Source organism: Filicampus tigris, chromosome 19 (genome assembly GCF_054856515.1).
Source record: "Filicampus tigris isolate MCC_2025a chromosome 19, RoL_Ftig_1.0, whole genome shotgun sequence".
NCBI lineage: Eukaryota > Metazoa > Chordata > Actinopteri > Syngnathiformes > Syngnathidae > Filicampus > Filicampus tigris.
In genome coordinates this window covers 9,921,493-9,939,333 of record NC_141235.1, presented here as the reverse complement: position 1 = coordinate 9,939,333, position 17,841 = coordinate 9,921,493, and the positions used below count along the sequence as shown (strand labels likewise).

At 44.1% G+C, this 17,841-nt stretch overlaps 3 protein-coding genes across 4 annotated transcripts; 2 read left to right on the top strand and 1 right to left on the bottom strand.

The window, feature by feature from the left end:
* The first annotated feature begins 207 nt into the window (after positions 1-207).
* Positions 208-3,445, top strand: tbx6 (T-box transcription factor 6). The gene is made up of 8 exons (XM_086017521.1): positions 208-277; positions 496-715; positions 937-1,204; positions 1,482-1,625; positions 1,728-1,798; positions 1,880-1,938; positions 2,078-2,375; positions 2,497-3,445. The coding sequence occupies exons 1-8, from the start codon at positions 208-210 to the stop codon at positions 3,443-3,445; spliced, it is 2,079 nt and encodes a 692-aa protein (XP_085873647.1).
* Positions 3,446-5,408: 1,963 nt separating this feature from the next.
* prodh2 (proline dehydrogenase 2) lies at positions 5,409-9,722 on the top strand. Of its 2 annotated transcripts, none has more exons than XM_086016215.1 (9): positions 5,409-5,782; positions 6,580-6,770; positions 6,871-6,997; positions 7,257-7,409; positions 7,689-7,832; positions 7,914-8,080; positions 8,886-8,996; positions 9,096-9,205; positions 9,297-9,722. In XM_086016215.1, the coding sequence occupies exons 1-9, from the start codon at positions 5,543-5,545 to the stop codon at positions 9,467-9,469; spliced, it is 1,416 nt and encodes a 471-aa protein (XP_085872341.1). In that variant the 5' UTR covers positions 5,409-5,542; the 3' UTR covers positions 9,470-9,722. The 2 variants fall into 2 exon arrangements, with proteins under 2 accessions (XP_085872341.1, XP_085872342.1); XM_086016216.1 differs by having other exon boundaries at positions 5,413-5,782; positions 9,117-9,205.
* A 506-nt stretch (positions 9,723-10,228) lies between these two features.
* On the bottom strand, positions 10,229-17,594 carry eif3c (eukaryotic translation initiation factor 3, subunit C). The gene is made up of 23 exons (XM_086016209.1): positions 17,430-17,594; positions 16,995-17,112; positions 16,852-16,917; positions 16,557-16,746; positions 16,200-16,325; positions 16,004-16,055; positions 15,759-15,877; positions 15,099-15,229; positions 14,835-14,985; positions 14,633-14,736; positions 13,996-14,137; positions 13,768-13,893; positions 13,558-13,651; positions 13,280-13,467; positions 12,944-13,168; positions 12,666-12,857; positions 11,873-12,044; positions 11,574-11,733; positions 11,407-11,472; positions 11,048-11,135; positions 10,784-10,949; positions 10,566-10,607; positions 10,229-10,490 (listed from the first exon to the last, which is right to left on the bottom strand). The coding sequence occupies exons 2-23, from the start codon at positions 17,090-17,092 to the stop codon at positions 10,387-10,389; spliced, it is 2,802 nt and encodes a 933-aa protein (XP_085872335.1). The 5' UTR covers positions 17,093-17,112; positions 17,430-17,594; the 3' UTR covers positions 10,229-10,386.
* Positions 17,595-17,841: the final 247 nt, after the last annotated feature.

The following is a 17,841-nucleotide window of genomic DNA, read 5'->3' as shown; positions in this document are numbered from 1 at the left end:
AAAATGGGGCCATTTGGCCTCCACGTGTTAGCAACCACAACACCTATATAACAGAGCACATTCAGGCTGAAGGCATTTGTTGAAAGCCAGGCCAGCAGACAAACTGGAGCAGAAGCAAAAAGGTAGAATTCATAAAAGGAAAAGAAGCGGTGGGGAGAGGTACTACTACGACTAATTTTCCCCAGTTGAAGAGCACAAAGGCGCATCATGCTTGGAGTGGACGTGTACCCCGGTTTGGCTCTGGGCCCTCAGACGATTGGAGACCGCTTCTACAGAGGTGAGAGAGTCTGCCCATTCAAACCCACATAACTCAGTTTTATGTTTATGTTTATGTTTTATGTATATTATGAGTACTTATAAAAAACAACTGCAGCTGAACTTGAGAGGCCAGAATAGGAGTTACATGCTCCCTCTTTCGTGTTAAAGTTTCAAGACAAGCAGCACATTTTTGATCACTTGCAGCTCATTCCCACCATTTCTCCACAATTCCCAAAGATCGAGAGCCTGCCTCCCACATGCCACTGTTCCCTACTACGTGTGACGGCGTGGCCAAAGCCCTGCCCCCTGGGAGGCTTTTGGCGCCCCCGCCCGTCCTCCACGGCGAGCCGACGGCCCAAGCGCAAAAAGACGATGTGAAGATGGACCTGGAGAACTCGTCCCTGTGGAAGCAGTTCACCTCAGTGGGAACGGAGATGATCATTACCAAAAAGGGCAGGTGAGAGGAGGAAGGATGTTCACTTAGTACAACTTCGTAACACAGTATAGCTATCTTCTTTTAGTATAGCAGTACCGGCAGTACTGCAGTATTACTACTTACGCACTTCTGGTTAAATACAATCTGCATATTTGTGACATTTAATTAAATTGAACATAATCTAATCTAAACCTCGACCTAACCTCCATCTTCCCCTCATCACCCCACTTCCTTCACTCTAGACGGATGTTTCCCGGTATGAAGTTGAAACTGTCGGGCCTGAACCCATCCCTACGCTACATCCTCCTCCTGGACATCATCCCGATGGACAACTCGCGCTATCGATTCCAAGGAGGCGGATGGCAGGCGGTGGGCGGGGCCGAAGCCCGTCTACCGGACCGGGTGTTCATCCACCCGGATTCCCCCGCCACTGGTGCTCACTGGCAGAGCCGCAGCATTTCCTTTCACTATGCCAAGCTCACCAACAACACACTGGACACGCAGGGACATGTAGGTAGCGCACAACACAATGAGGCACGACTTGACAGAGCAGTAGGTCGGTAGGAAGGTAGCTTGCTCAAGATATTCATAGACCGGTAGGTAGGTGAATTGGTAGACTGATAGACAGTTACCGGTTGATTGAAAGTAGGTAGCTACAGTATGTACCTGTAGGTAGGTAGGACTTGCACAATATCCAGGAAGTATTTATCTCACACACAATGCAGAGTTTTGAGGGTATGAAATACGATCTAAAACTTAACATTCCAACCTTTCTTCTTCTTTCCAGATCATCCTCCACTCACTTCATCGCTACCAGCCTAGAGTGCACGTGATCGAGGCCAGGGACATGCTGAGTTGGGGCGGAGGGCAGCACTCCTTTGTGTTCCCCGAGACCCAGTTTATCACAGTCACCGCTTACCAGAACAGCAAGGTACTGTCACACAATGTAGTAGCGATAACTTTTTGCAGGGAACCCGATTTGGTTCCTAAAACTAAACTATTATCTTTCATTTGTGTTTTTGTTTGTTTGCAGATCACAGAGCTGAAGATCAAGTCCAACCCCTTTGCCAAAGGATTCCGAGAGGAAGGCATGAATAGCAAAAAGTAATTCACGACAAAGGCATACTTGCTTCTAGTCAGTGTCATGTCCTGCTTCAATTTCTTAAAAAAAATGTTTCTCTACAGACAAAGAGATGCAAGACAGAAGCGAAAACTAGCGGACATGACGGAAACCGTGACTATAGGTCAGTGGGTAATCTATACCAGGGGTCTCAAACCTTTTGGGCCCAGGGACCCCTTAGAGCGGAGATATTTACGAGTGATGACAATTTATGACTACGTAACAATACTTCTCTTGATATATGTCAACTATGTCCTCTACAGGGAATTGCGGTCCATGTGACTCCACTCAGCATCTATCCACTGTCCCCACCACCACCCCCAACATTACCGGAGCAGAGCTGCAGGCCCTCGCTTTGGCCTCTCTGCCCACTCTACCTGCTGAGCCCTCATGTGGGTTTACCCCAGAGGACACCCCCTTCCAGGGCAGTCTCGTCTCAGAGCAGCCTCTGGACCTCGACGAGGCCTTCATGGCCTCTCAGATTCCAGACATAAATCTCTCCATTAGTGCTGGGATGCAGGACACGACAGGAAGTGAGGTCACGAATACAATCATTGAAAGGTAAGCGTTTGTGGAACCAACAGAATTTTGGCTGTCACTTTATATCAGGGCTTCTGGTAGCGTTTCGGCCCACCTCCAGTTAGCGTCAGCATGTAATCTTTTACATGTGCTCTCCCCACAGTTCCGACTCCCTGAGTGAGACAGCGTTCACCTCCACCTTCCCCGCAAATCGGACCAGCCCGCCCTCCTTCGTTGCTCTCCCTCAGCCCTCCACCTTCCCCTCAAATCCATCCGACCCTCCCATGGACTACCCCGCTGTCCTCTCCACCTCCCCCACCCTCTCCACCGCATCCTCCACCGCCTCGCCCTCTTTGCAGCAGACCGCCTTCACCTTCCCCACTCCACCGCCATCCTCCTCCTCCTCTTCCTCTTCACCCTCCTATCAGACGATACCGCCACCCAACCCGGAAGCCGACAACTCTTTTCCTCCGTGTCAGTCCCAGGACCAAATCTCTCTGCTCATGCAACAAGATGACAGCCTTTCCAATAGCCACAATTCACCCACCAAGCAAACTTCGGATGCCTTCATTTATCCAAATACCCTCTCTTCAAACCCAGAGCCCCAACCCCCATTGGGTGCCCCCCCAGCACCATTTGCGTTCCCACCACCCATGCAGAACCTGTCCTTCCCAAGCCAGGCCCTCCACCTCTCCAACTTGACCCAGCAAAATCAAGGCCCCAGCTTCTCCACCACCTTCCCCCACCCATCTTCCTCACTGCCTTTCCAAGCTTCCTCTTGCTTCCACTCCACTCCTCACCCTCAAAACCTGAACAATATGGCGCCCTCGTACCCATCGGTGGAGCTGGGCGCCATCCCCCAGTTCCCCCCTGCTGGCCCCTACCGTTCGGACATGATGCTGCACCACCCTTCCCTGCTCCCCCAGCTGGAGCCACCCCTCCCCATCCCACCTGCCACCCCAACCATCTACCCAGCTTTTTCGTCCTACCCAATCCGGCTACGTCAGGACCCTCACCCATCTCTCACCATCCCCCTCAGGCCACTATACAGACACCAGCACACCCATGGCCAAGGGTCCTTCCTGGATGTGAGCACCAGGGCCGTGTTCTAAAAAGAAAAAAAAAAAAAGGACATTTTGATGCTGAATTGTTTTTGGCTTGATAGCGCTTTTAGGGGGAAATTAGCAATGTGTAGCATTGACGTAGTTCATTGTGATCTTTAAGTGTGAGTTCTCAGGGAAACTGAAAGAGGAAAAAAAAGATTTGTAAATAGTGCTTTGGCTGAAATAGCCATTGCAGTATATGGAATTAAAAATATGTGATTCACATCTTTTCCAAGACCTGTTTGTATTTTATATGATTGCACACAAAATAATATGTACTGTATTATATAATGGCACTGACACATAGCGAGCTTGATAGAAAGCTAGCTAAATAGCTATTTAGCCTGATAGCCAGCTAGATATCTACCTGACTATATAGCTAGATAGCTAGCTGACTAGCCAGATAAACATATTGTCAATAGATATATTCTTTGTTGATATAACTGAACAAAATCACCATTGACTGATCATTTTACTGTGCAATAATGTGCGTAGGAGCATTGCACATTCTGTAACAGTAACATTAGCAAAAAACACTATCAATGTGAGTGCTGTCCTGACTGGCACGCCAACGTTTTACGCCACTAAAATAGGAAACATGGGCCTGCCCATTGCAACATCTATGATGCAATTCTCCTTAACGCATCGCAAAATTGGAAAGCTTCTGTGATGTCAAAAATCAACATATGAATACATTCCATTGAATTATTGGCAATTTTACTGAAATGTCACCTATTTATAAAAGCTGGCCACACTGTATCGTTATACTGTATTTGCACGCCTGGTTGTTCAACAATGCCCCCCACCAAATGTATGTCATGCTCCAGAACACAGAGTAAGTCACTTCACAGACATGACGAGGCTGCATGGTTAATCATTTCCTCGGCAGACTGACTGATTGACTTTCTCTCAGACATTTGAAGTGACACCCTCTTAATATGTAACTCAACCCAAACACCGTGTGTTGACAATTAACCTTAAATTTTAGGTCAAAACAAGTTTAGAGAACAACCACATGCAACATTTATGCAACAGCTAACCTAATTTAACAGCACTGGTAATTACAAAAATAACTTCTTATGTGTCTGCAATGGTTAATTCAATCATTATTTCACTATATATACATATGATATTTCTGTTTGGTGGCGTGTCGTGAAATTTCTTATATAATGCATGAGCATTGGCTCAATACAGCTTGAGAAACACTGGTAGAATACATTCAAGCACTGTATATGATCATAATAAAGGATGATCATGAAGGATGATCAATTTTGTGTCGTACTCCTAAGGGCTAAAATGTGAAATGGGACTATTCTTAATGACTATATGCTAAATTTAAGTGACTGGCAGGAATAGGTGAAGAAAGAGATTAGATCATTTGGAATAAATACATTATTTCGAATAAGTAATGTTATGGTTTTCAGCTCGTCATTCAGCATGTTTGACTAATGAACTCAAATTGAATAATTTCCCACAGCACACTTGATGATCTCACGGCACAGTGGTTTTGGGAGTTGAATTTTCTCAACATAAAACGAAAACAGACAACAAAACACTTAACACCAGTTTTCCGGTATAATATCATTGGGTCTAATCATAAGAAGATTTATAGTGATGAATGAGAAGATTTTCAAAGAGCAGAAGAACTAATTTCTCAAGGGTTAAAATGTGAAATTTGCAAATTCTAATCACTCTGGTCGATATCTTGAGCTAATGTTACTGAAGGTACCCTTTTTTGGTGGATGCCAACGGTCAACTTGGTGTTTGCTCTAATTTTCACACAGTCACTCATTAACCAGTAGGTGGGCGTAAAGATGACATTTTTGGGCTGATTCTACAAAACACCTGCAAAACATAAAAATTTGCTCAGCTGCCCAACTTCACATGAACCACAGGTAAGGTGGCCCAAGTTTAAGTGAATTACAAACTAAATGAAAACAATCTCTTTTTCTGACAGGACCAGTTTTGACAGGACCGGTTCAGACAAGCTGCATACTTTTCTTAAGCACGCATGTGTGTTGACCTTAGAACACACCTAAACTCTTGTTGACAAGGAACACTCAACACAAACTTTAAGAATCCTGAAGTGAACTCCACGCAGGGAAGATGATTTGCACTCGCCTGTTCTCCTCGCGCCTCTACCTGCTCTCCACGAGAGTCATGTCTACTGCCTCCCCCAGGCTGGTGCAGGCTGCTGCTGCAGACAAGCCGCCTAACCTCCTGGCCGCCTCTTTGGCCTTCGAGGATCCCAGCGCATTCCGGGTGAAGAGCCTGAGAGAGTTGTTTCGCACGTTAGCTGTATTCCGATTCTGCTCCTTCCCTGTGCTTGTCAACAACTGTAACAAGGTGAGACACAAGATCCGATTTTTTTGTAGACAGATACGGCCTTACTTGTAGATACTGTCTTGTCAGCTGTTTACTGATGTCAAATTGTCACGTTTCTCAAGAACCAGGGGTAATACAATACATAAAGAATATTTAAAAACAGTTATACAAAAAGTCAAGTACACGACTTTTATTTCATTTAAAATCTTAATTATGGCGATGTGAAAGCCTGAAGAAAAAGAAAGCGTGGCTCCAAACATTGTGCACTAGAATGTATTATGTATGTATTTCTGTCGCACATTGGACAAGTTAATTTCCCCCCGGAATATATTTTCATGCAAGCGTTTATATTTCATCAGTTTGGGTTTGCAAATGAGGAGTAAATTTGCTATGTAACTGACATTACAAACTAAAACGCAATGGATATAAAAAGTCCACACAGCCACGTTGAAACGGCGTGTTTTTCTGAATTTAAAACCTGAGACGACGATAATGTTTCATAACTTTTTCACAATTAATGTGAATGACCTAACCTAAGCACAATTGTTTTTTAACCTTTAGAGAAAAGGAATGGTGGAAATTAAGTGTTTGCACAAGTGTGCACACCCTCATGTTCAGAACGATCCAGTCATATTAAAACTCACACCTGCCCATTTGACAAAATGTAACACATGTCATCAGTGAGCTGTTCCTGGGGGGATATTTGGGCCACAACCCCTCCGTTGCAATTCTCCTCACCGAACTAAAAGCCATTTTGTGTCAGATTCACATTAAAAACTGTAAGGGGAGCATAACCCGGTCATATGTCTCTTTGGCAGCTGATGTCAGCAGCCCGCAGCATTCTGGGCAGGCGTGTGTTCTCCTCGCTGATGAGATCCACAGTGTACGCTCAGTTTGTGGCTGGAGAGAACGAGAAGGAGATTTCTGAGTCCATGGAGAAGATGAGCTTGCTGGGACTGAGGCCCATGCTGGCGGTTCCCATTGAGGAGGACCTGGGAGAGAGCACAGGGTCAGGAGCACTCTGATTTGTCACATACAAAATGATATCAGCTCCCAGCTATTAAGAGGAGACACCAGTGATTCTCAACCAATACGTGTATGCCACCTAGAGAGAAGAGATATAACGAGAACATGGACACCATGTTGGAATGCGTGCGAATGTCGCACAGCAACGATTGGAGCAAAGATCCCATGATGCAACTGAAGGTGACGGCCCTGCTCAGTCCTGAGCTCTGCGTAAGTTTGGCAGCTTCGACTCAAGACCTTTAACACTAAGATACCGTTTAACATCATACAACATCCGAAAATTAGCATTTATTTGTTCCAAATTATGTATCTTTGTTCATCTATCTATGCCTATGACATATATTGACAGGCATAACAGTGAAAATACTGGCAGAATTAATCAACATTACAAGATTTTAGATATGAAGAGAGTCAGTCATATTTTTCGTGACACAAAGATTTCAAGACATGATTCGTTGTGTCCATCAAGGTCAAACTCACCAAGGTAATTTCTAAACAAGCGTACGACTTGAACCTCCTTGTCAGAGCCATGGATGGCGAGGAAGTGAAGTTCCCCGGTTTGGAGGAGAGTGAGGCAGCGCATTTCCACTGCAGCTTGCAGAGACTCAACACGATAGCCAAGGTACAGGGGCAGGGGGTGTGTGGTCTTTTTAACACAAACGTTAAACATTAGTAGGCCGAGATGATATTTCGCTATCCTACCCCTTTGTATCTTACCACTTGGAATGATGTGTTAATAAACCCCAGTCTGCTGTTATGTGCTACCTTTTCATAACTGTTTCGGGTAGGTGTAAGACTACAGTAGTTGTGACTTGCAGCTTGTCCCCTCTAGCAGAAACAGAGGGCTCAAAAATAACAACAGCAAGAAAACGTGGTCAACATGGTGGCTTGTGTCCCTCAGGCTAGCGTGAACAAAGTGCGGGTCTTGGTCGATGCGGAGTACACCTATATGAACCCTGCCCTGGCTCTTGTTTCCATGGCAATGATGAAGAAGTTTAACAAAGACGGTGCCTGGATCTGGTACACATTCCAGTGTTACCTGAAGGTCAAAATTCAAGACTCTGGTTACTTTATGTGGTCCACAAATGGAAATAAAGTGGCTTTGTTGGGAAATATCCACTCTCAGGAGACCAGGACGCACCTGCTGCAGGCGATCAAACAGTCCCAGGAAGGAGGCTTCTGTCTGGGGGTCAAGCTGGTGCGAGGAGCCTACATGGACAAAGAGAGGGCGCTGGCGGTGAAGGAGGGTCGATCGGACCCCGTCCAAAACTGCTGGGAGGACACAAACGACAAGTTAAGACATTTGTTGCTTCGGCCAGGGAGCTTATTTGCATCAAATTTTACACTTTGACATATTGCCTTTTCATATACAGTAGCTTGCGTTTCCGGTTAAGTCATACTGTACACTAATGCAGTGTTTTTCAAACTCTGTGCAGTGTGCCGCGAGATATTGTCAGGTGTGGCGTGGGAAATTATCTAATTTGCGTGCCTGTGCGGTCTAAGCGCCTGGCAGCGTAATCATGTCTTTACTACATTGTAGCACTCTACCATAGCAGCAGGTAGCAGCAGCAGGTAGCTAATTGTCTTTGTTTATAGACAAGTGAATTTGTGGCACGTTTATCCAAACAGGCCCATGTTTCATACTAAGTATCAATATGAAACATTATAAAATACTTTTTTCTTTGTGTTTATTTAATTCTTATTCAAGATTTTATAATACAACATCATTCTTCAATGTTTTTTAAAAAATGCTTATTTTAACAAAACAACACTCATATTGTTAAAATAAGCTTTTTTTACTTACCAGAGGTGCTGATTATGAAATGTGCGTAGATTGCTAGAGACATATAGCTCGTAACACGTTTTTTTTCTTGAACCAACCAATCAGAGGACGACAAAATGGTCTTTGGGCAGATTTGACTGACATGAATAAGGCTGAAATCTGATTGTACACATTTTTTTTGCTAGCCTTGAATTTTTTTCCCTTGGATCCCAAAATAATTCTCAATTTGTATCCTATTTTAATATATTGTAGTTGTTTCTCATGTAATTAAATACTTTATATTACATAATTTCGTATATCCTCCCTCTTTGACAGTTATAACAGCTTGCTGGAGGTGATGCTGAGGCACATCGCCAAGGAGCCGCAACGCTACAGGATCATAGTCGCCACACACAATGAAGAGTCGGTGAGGCGGGCAGCCACATGGTGAGTCCATGTGGACAACTGAAATTCTCTGGAACTGGTTGGATTGCTGAAATGCAGAATGTGAGAGTAATCTTACCTACTTTTGTGTTCTTGATAAAGTTGTTCCTTTATCACCACCAGGGTTGAGGAACTGAGCATAGACAAAGCAAGCGGGTCTGTGTGTTTTGGTCAGCTTCTGGGGATGTGTGATCATGTTTCCCTTACTTTAGGTGAGATATCATTATCACCATCAAAATAGCCCCTTTTTCCATTCACCTGCGACTGTCGTGGCAACCGATAGCCCTCTCCTCTCCTCCACAGCCAAGGAGGGTTACGCCGTGTACAAGTCGGTCCCGTACGGCTCCGTGGACGACACCCTGCCCTACCTGGTGCGCAGGGCCCAGGAGAACCAAACAGTGCTGAAGGGGATCCGCAAAGAGAGAGATCTGCTCAGGAAGGAGCTCCACAGGAGACTCATGTTGAGAGCGCACTAGAAGTGTTTTGAGTTAATGGGGGTGGTCAAGGGTGGAGTCAGTTAACTAGTTGTTTTCTTTCATTTAATTCATATTTGTGTTGATATCAGTAGACACCTGAATTGAAACTATGGCGAACGAATGTTTCTGTTATTGGGACACACTGGATTTCACAAATGTAGCAATGGTCAAATTCATGGTAAAAATTTGTACATGCTGGCCGTGTGAGCACTTTCACTTTCTATTTGCTTCTCAATAAAAGTTGTAAATAGTTTTTTTTATTTATTTTTTATCTGTGCTTCTTTACAATCAAGATACTCACCTCAAGGAAGTAGTTCCCAAACACTGGCATGAGAAATCATCATGCAAGCTGCTGGATATGATCTAGTTCAGTGTTTTTCAAACTTTTTTGAGTCAAGGCACATGTATTTAATTGAAAAAATCCCGCGGCACACCACCAGCTGAAATTGTGAAAAAAAAATGCTTATTTTAACAAAGTGTTGTTTGTATAAGCATTTTTAACATTGAAGAATGACGTTATAATATGTCTCAAATAGGAATTAAATAAACACAAAGAAAAAAGTATTTTATAATGTTTCATACTGATACTAAGTGTGAAACATGCGCCTGTTTGGTATACATGCATCACTAATTCATTTTATGTAGACGTGCTATGACTCACCAGTACAACCGAGGCCCTCATATGAAAGAGTGTAAAAAAAATAAAAAACAAAAATAAATAATTAAAAAAAAAAATAGTAAGAAAGTAGCAACAGTAAGCACTATTGAAGAAGGTTTATTATTATAACTGATCACACAAAGCAGGCTCACTTCAAACAAACCACACTTGTTCAAATGAACTGATTCAGGATCAGCAAAGGCAGCTTCTTCTAGCCAGATGGTGCTTAATGTCAAAACGGAATGTAACCTCTCCAAAATCAATAGTTGCCTTGGTTCTGATTCCTGTAGCCTCGCTGGTAACCACCCTGGTAACCACCCTGGTAACCACCCTGTTTGGACTGGTAACCGCCCTTCCCTCCATCTGCGTAAGGGGCAAATTATCAACTATTATTCAGGGAACAAATCAACCAATGGAAAACCAATTCGCTCTACATACCTCTCTGGTATGACTGTTTCTGTTGATATCCGCCTTTCTGATCTGTAATGCAGGGCCAACCAATTAGCAGAGCAGTGACACCACAATAGCTAAAATCTAACAGATTCAATATCTAAAATGAAGACATACTATGCATGTAAATATCTAAAATGTGATGCAAACGTTTCAAAATCGAGTAGCCTGATACTCGAGGGCAAATTGAGCGTGATCGAGCTGACCTCTGTTGAAGTATCCGCCGTAGACGCCCTGCTTGAGATCGAAGACGCGCTCGTTGTTCTCCATCAAGCTGCCCAGTTTCTCGGCCAGCTGCAGGGCCATGTTCTGCAGGGAGGTGGGCTCCGTGCGGTGCATCACCACAGTCTGCGTGGGCTGGTCCAGAGAGGCCTGCCGACGGGCGGGTGACAACAGTAATAAGTACAAAAAAATGCCCACAAAAATTCAAAAGGACTCTTTTCCATATGTCAGGAGCCATGTAACGTTACCATGAGCTCCTCGTTGATGATCATTTTGCTGATGATGCTGTGAACTGTTGCTATCTCCAACTCAAACATGTCAGATAGCATCCCCATGCTAGGAAAAAAAAAAACATACAGAATTTAAATGTACTTGCTTATTCACGGCTTGATAGTCACTGATTATGAATCAGATTTTTGTGTGGTTTCTTGACATGAGATACCACAAGATGGCGGCAAAGCCCTGGTTAACAGGAAAGCAGAATCTGATCTCAAGTAACTACTAATTATATTAACAATGGCAATTATAAACATGTTTAAGGGGTATCAATTACTTGCTCCATCCCTATAATGTTTCTTAGATAACTGTCTAATTTGTGGCAACTGACCTGATGGAGTCGTACACGCTGCTGTACGTGAAGAGGTACGTCCTCAGCGACTCCTCTTGGATCTTCCTGCACAAACCAACGCATCACAGTCACCAAGCGAACAATGCATGTCCGACACGGCGATTTGTGGAATGTCGAACGACAGGGGATATTAAAAACCGGCTAACCTGACGAGCATCTCGCACACTCGTTGCGTCTCGGGGAACAGGTCCCAAACTTTGCTGTTCATCTTCTCGTTGATGATGAAGGAATGGCAGGTGCGCCAGTCGCCCATCTTCATGGCCTTGCTGGCCGCCACCACGTGCTCGCGCATGCTCTCCGGGGGGCCTGGGCGTAATGTGAACATATTTCTACAAGTCTGCGTATATCATGTATCTTTGTTCATCTATCTATGCCAGCAACGTACAGTGACAGGCAGAACAATGAAATGCTCTTTGACTAGAGATAAATCTGTCTGTCTGATTACCGAGCAGCGGCTGCCTCTCTCCCACTCGCAGCTGATGGTGGAACTGCTTGCTGATCATGCGGCGGCGGGCGTCAAACTCGTGGGCGGCCATGTAGGGGATTTCCAGCAACATGGCCGACACCAGGTACACGCACTCCAGCAGCTCCAGGTTGATGTGCATGTGGAAGGGCACCTGTGATAGACACACAACTGACGATGAGCACTAAATGGACGCCAGGAGGGACGTCATATTTCGACCGACCTTTGCTCGGACGAAAATGTCTTGTGTTCGGGCACAGGTACCATCGATCAGACATGCTAACTACATGTGTGCCACCCTGCCAGGATTATAATAATTTGGGATTTTTCATTTAGTTAATTTCGTTTTGACTTTTTTTTTTTTTTCAATTCAATTAGTTTTAATTAATTTTTATAGCAAGCGTGTTTGTTTATATTATTTTTAAAAAATACTTTCTATTAATTTAGTTATTAGTTTTAGTTTAAATATGGAGATTTGTGTGCAAGACAAATAAAAAAAAAGGTCATTAAGTATTGGGTAAGACAGTAAACTACAATTCTCAAACACCTGACCTTCCTTCTTCTGTAGCTAAAGATGTACAGCAATATCAAAATAAAAATCCAAAATGAACCCCCGAAAGCTCATGTATGATATTAATTAGGGGGGGGGGGGGGCCCCAAAAATGTAAGGACATTTTCGCTATAATTACAGTTACTTTTAGTTTATAAAGGTGAGATTTTGTTTTTTCTATAAGCATTTTCATTTTGATTGTGTGAGTGCACTCTGATGACTGACTTGTCTTCTCTTCTCGATCTTCTCCTGCTCGGCGTTCCTCTCCTGCATGTTCCTCATGAGTAAACCCTGACCCAGCAGCTCCTTGGCACGGCCCGAGGACTGGATGTCCAGCAGGGCATTGTGGGCGTCTTTGATCATGCCTTGACGGAAGGCACAGATGCCCAGTTGGACCATGGTTCTGTTGTACAGGATCTAAGACAAAGGAAAGCAAATGCTTCCATGTCAAGTCGACACAACGGCGGTTTCGGGTCTTCAGGTGTGGGCCCCCGGGTGCGCACCTGAACGGGTGGGTCGGCATGCTGGATGTTGTCCTGCAGGTGGCTCATGAGCATGAGGTCGCGGGCCTGGTACCAGCGCGAGTGCAGCGCGTGATGGTAGATGTGGCAGAGGATGGCGCACGTACGGATACGGTCGGTGCGGTCCTTGGCGTAGATGAACTTGCAGAGGCGGTCCATGATGACGGCGCTGTCCTCGCCTTCGCTCTCCTCCTGGTCCTGCTGGGACTACGCGACACCGGGATGCGTAAGCACATAAGAGCGACTGTGAAGCATGTCCGACACCATAAAGTTATACCGAATTACCCATTACAGCAATTGCCGTGCTACTTTTCTCACCTTGGTTTCTGCCTGGATGCCCAGGCTGCGCCGGTGGGCCTTGTAATCAAACTTGTAGTAGGTGTGCATGATTCTGTGCAGATAGATACGGCAAATCTCCTCCGTGGTGCCCTTGGTCTCCAAGTAGTTGAGCAGGCGGTCCATAATGCCGCACACGCGCCCTTCGTCTTTGAGATTATCCACATACTCTACGGGCAGAGGTTTCGCCATTATTACAATAACACGTGCCTATTCGTGATTCATGTTTACAATATTACTTCTGAAACCACGTTGCTTACCTTGTGAATGAGGGTCGGTGTTCTGCATGATCTTCGTGAACTCTTCGTCCATCCTCTCCACCAAAGTTAAAATGCAGCCGCGAACCCTGAAAGGCTGAGAAAACACCAGAGAAAAAGAAAATCATTTAACTATTGCATTTCTGCAATCGAGTATGCAAACTGCGCAACAAAGAAAAAAAAAAAAAAGTTTAGAAGCTAGACTGCAGACACCTGATCGGAGACGTTCAAGTTCTCACTGTCCTCTGCAATGTTCTCCCCGATGAACATGTTACTGTTGTCATACAGGACGTTCAGCAGCTCATCTATGCAGTCCAGACACTTCTTCCACATTTCCGGCTGAGGAGTTTAAAAAAAAAAAAAAAAAAAAAAAAAAAAGGCAAGTCAAGCAAAGTCTCAATCAAATCTAGAGCGTTTTAGCTGTAAAAAAGAGTTTCCTACCTTCATAAAAGATGCCATATTGGGGTTGTAATCATACAGCGATGCAATGATGTTGAATTTAATTTTAACCAGGACGCCCTCCCCCAGGTTATGCTCTGCAGAGATGCCAGCAAGGGCATGGAGCAGTTCAATCTGGCCAGTTCTGCAAGAGAGGAGCTTGTATTTATCATTCAACATACAATCCAAACTCTTTTTTTTTTTTTTTTTAATTTGTGTTTATACATCCCATTAGATTGCGCAGGTGTACCTAATGTTGTGTCCCATGACTTCAAATCTGCTCATTCTAATACAGTATAAACGCTGCTTTGGAAACACATCATGTCTTGGGCTGCAGCTATCCAATATTTTTTTGATGATCATTATTCCATATATTAACCAGATAAAAACTGATGTATTATTAAACACAACACATAAAACAATAACAAAGCATTTTAGTCCACAAGGGGCTGCCATCCCCACATGCTACATTGTAGTATCTGTGACTGAGTGTGTGTGGCATTAAAAGGCAGGGCCTGGCCTCGAGTAAATCAGAAAATCATATCACCGGGGAATTGATTTTGAGGTATTGACCGCTGGAGACGAGATGTACAATTCTAATTTGGTACTTGAAGATGTTGAGTGTGCACTGAGTGAATACCGGTCGGTGCCCTTTTTGCCTCTGGCTTGCAGGATCTCATGGAGCTTCTTCACCACCACAGCTGTGTTGATCTCAGTGCCCTTGGCAAACATCTTGGGCTTCTCCTGATAGGTTTCAATCAAAGGTAAATGTAAAATCCTGTGTTTTATGTGAGTAGATATTTCTTTTAGAACATCTAAAAAGACGGCTGTGTTGTCCTTACCTTGACGAGAGGGACGCCTCCCCTCACCTTCTCCCAGCCTCCCTCGACCTCCTCACCCCCCTCTTCCTCAGCCTCTTCCTCCAGCTTCTCTTTCTTCTTAAGCTTCTTCTTCTTCCCCACCTTTTCGGTGCTCTTCTCAGGCGCATGGGCCCTGAACGCATCGCGACACGCTTTTAGACGGGATGCCTGACTTGCGCCATCACATTTGTAACATTCAAGTACTATGCGGGGGACAGAATGAATTGTGAAGAGGCGGCGACTGACTTCTTGAGGAAGACCATGGCGAGAGACGCACTCTTCCCCTCTCCGTCATCAGAGCTCTCACTGCCGGTGTCGACAGTGTCAGAGCCCCAGTCTTCGTCATCTTCATCATCGTCACTGGAGGATGACTCGTCCTGCCAAAAACCACAACATTTAAACCATACAAATCGTTGAAAAAGGTGCCACAAAGTTTGGGCTGCAAAACTGAGCTCCTCCTAGTAGTTTTGGTTTAGCTTGCTAACTGCCAACTTGTTGACCTCAATCAACTGTCACACTACTGCCGTTGTCAGGTTGGGGCACCCACACCAGATGGGGTAGCACAGTACTGTATGTGGGGTTTTTGTGTTTAACTCATTCACTGACAGACATTTTCAGACCCTCTTTTACCCTAACGTTTGAAAATTTTTGAAAAAAACATAAGTTAGTTCCTGGTATTGAATGGCTGGACTGTGAAAAGACAAGTAAATCTGTCAATGACAGTGAATGAGTTAAAAAAAAAAAAACTGCTGCTGTGCTGTTTATATAAAGTACACTCAACAGATTGAATTTGACTGTAAACATCAGAGAAACTAATAGTGTGAATGCAGTACAACCGCTGCGGTTGTACTGCATTCACACACTATTAATTTGAATTGCCAGTTAAGTATAATTCCAACTCCGTACCCCGGATCCTTTGGCGGACTTGAGGAACTTGCTAGCTTCTGGCGCAGCCTCAGGTTTTTTCTTCAAGAAGGCTTTAGCGGACACACCATCATCATCCCCATCGCTGTCAGAGGCCGAACCTGACGAACAAAAACATGACTAATATTAACCACTGTCTCTTTACATGTAACTTTCTTACAGGAATAAAACTTCAGTGATACCATGTTCAAAGTATGAAGTAATAAATTTAAAAAAAAAAGGTTTACCTGAATCATCTTGGCCCTTGTCCTCGTCTTCATCTGCAGACTCTTGAGGATTCTGTGACAATTATATTGTGAGGACAATGTCCGCCTCCAGTGAGACACAACAATCAGAGCTGGTGCCATTCACTTACAAGTACAAAATTGAGGGGTGGATCATCATTTAAAGGTCAATGTGTCGAGTTATGTGTCATTTTATCACCTCTTTGTAAGCAGTGATTTCCGTCTCGTAATCCCGGTTGTACTTGCGGATCTTCTGGCGTAGTGTACTGAGGGCTTTTGCGTTGTTCTTGTTCATCTTCTTCTTTCCCTCTTTATCCTCCCAAAGCTGAAACATTATCCATTTTAAGAGGGTTAATAAAAGTTATTTTTCACAATAGCAGCAGGAGTAGAAATGAGAGTACAGACTATTCACTCCAAAGAATATACTGTCTATACTGAAAGACTAAGTTATATTTTCAAACACTTCAACCGGAATTCAAGCACATTTCAAACCCTGAAAAATCAACATTGATTCAAATAATTGAGAATTTCTGGCAGAGGGAAAATAAGGACTGACCTGATTCAGGTAGTCCTCCAGGTCTGCCAAAAGACGGATGTAGAAAGGTGGAACACCCTCTTTGTCCACTATATTCTTGCTTTTGAGGAATGCTCGACATAACTGCTCAAACTCCTCCAAACACTTGGCCATGTCGCGGATCTTCATGGCATTGCGGATAGTCTTGATGAGATTGGTCAACTCCTCAAACCTGGGATGCAGGAACACATTCAAGTAACACGGTTAACGCATGTAGTTGAGAGGACTAAAGTCAAGTTCAGCTTGAAGAAAAAAAGAAAGAAAAAAAACAGCCAACCTTTTGTCTTTGGCACTGCGCACAACTCTCTTGGTGTCCTCCTCATCATCACTCAGCAGCAGAGACCTGTGGAGTCAAACAAGCATTGTGAGAAGGCTACACACCTAAACAAAACACTGGAGTGACGCAATAATTGCACTGACTGCTTGAGCGTGGTCCCGGGTGCTTTGGGGGCGATCTCATCTGCCGATGAGGACTCCTCTGACTCACTGTCAGACCCGGTGGCAAAGAAACGAGACATTGCTGAAGAAAGGGCTCAATCTGCAAAAAATAAATAAACACAGACGATTGTAATTACACAATCTTGGCCAAAATAAACAAATTAATTTGATCACCATCTTATTAGACGAAAATGTGTTATTTTAAATTAGACGAAATTTGTATGAATTATCAACGACGTGATTGCCTTCCAAACAAGCTGCTAACTAACGTTTTTTTTCTTTTTTTTTTTTAGCTGCTAGCTAACGTGTCGCGGGGAGGAGGCTAAGATAAGCTTCCGCTAGCACTCGGGCCTCACAAGGCGAAAGCGAACAAGGGTCGACCAGTGAGAAACGTATTTCTACCCTGAATTCACCTACGTCCTTGTGAAGTGGGCTCTGTGGTGCTTCTGTGTTGTTTGAGCGTTTATAAAATCCAGTTTTGCTGTGAGCGTTGGCACGGAGAAAACGTGCGACGTTCAGTGCGAGTCACTCGCGCCGGGGAAGGAAGTGACGGAGGCGCAGAGTTTTCTTCAAGCCCGTGGTGCAGCGCCCACTATCGGCGAAAGTTCATGAAAAAAAGCACCTTACGTTTTGTAACAAAAACATATTCCCGTTAATATGGACCTTTGGGCCATACTTAATGTAATGTTGTCAGTCGCTCTAAAATGGCTTTCGGAGTTGTTACATATTTTTATTTTAGTAAGAAAATCCAGAAATACAAATTATAGTTGAGAAAATGACTTAATTTTGTTTTGTCTGAAAAATGAATGTGCTTGAAATTTAACCGAAT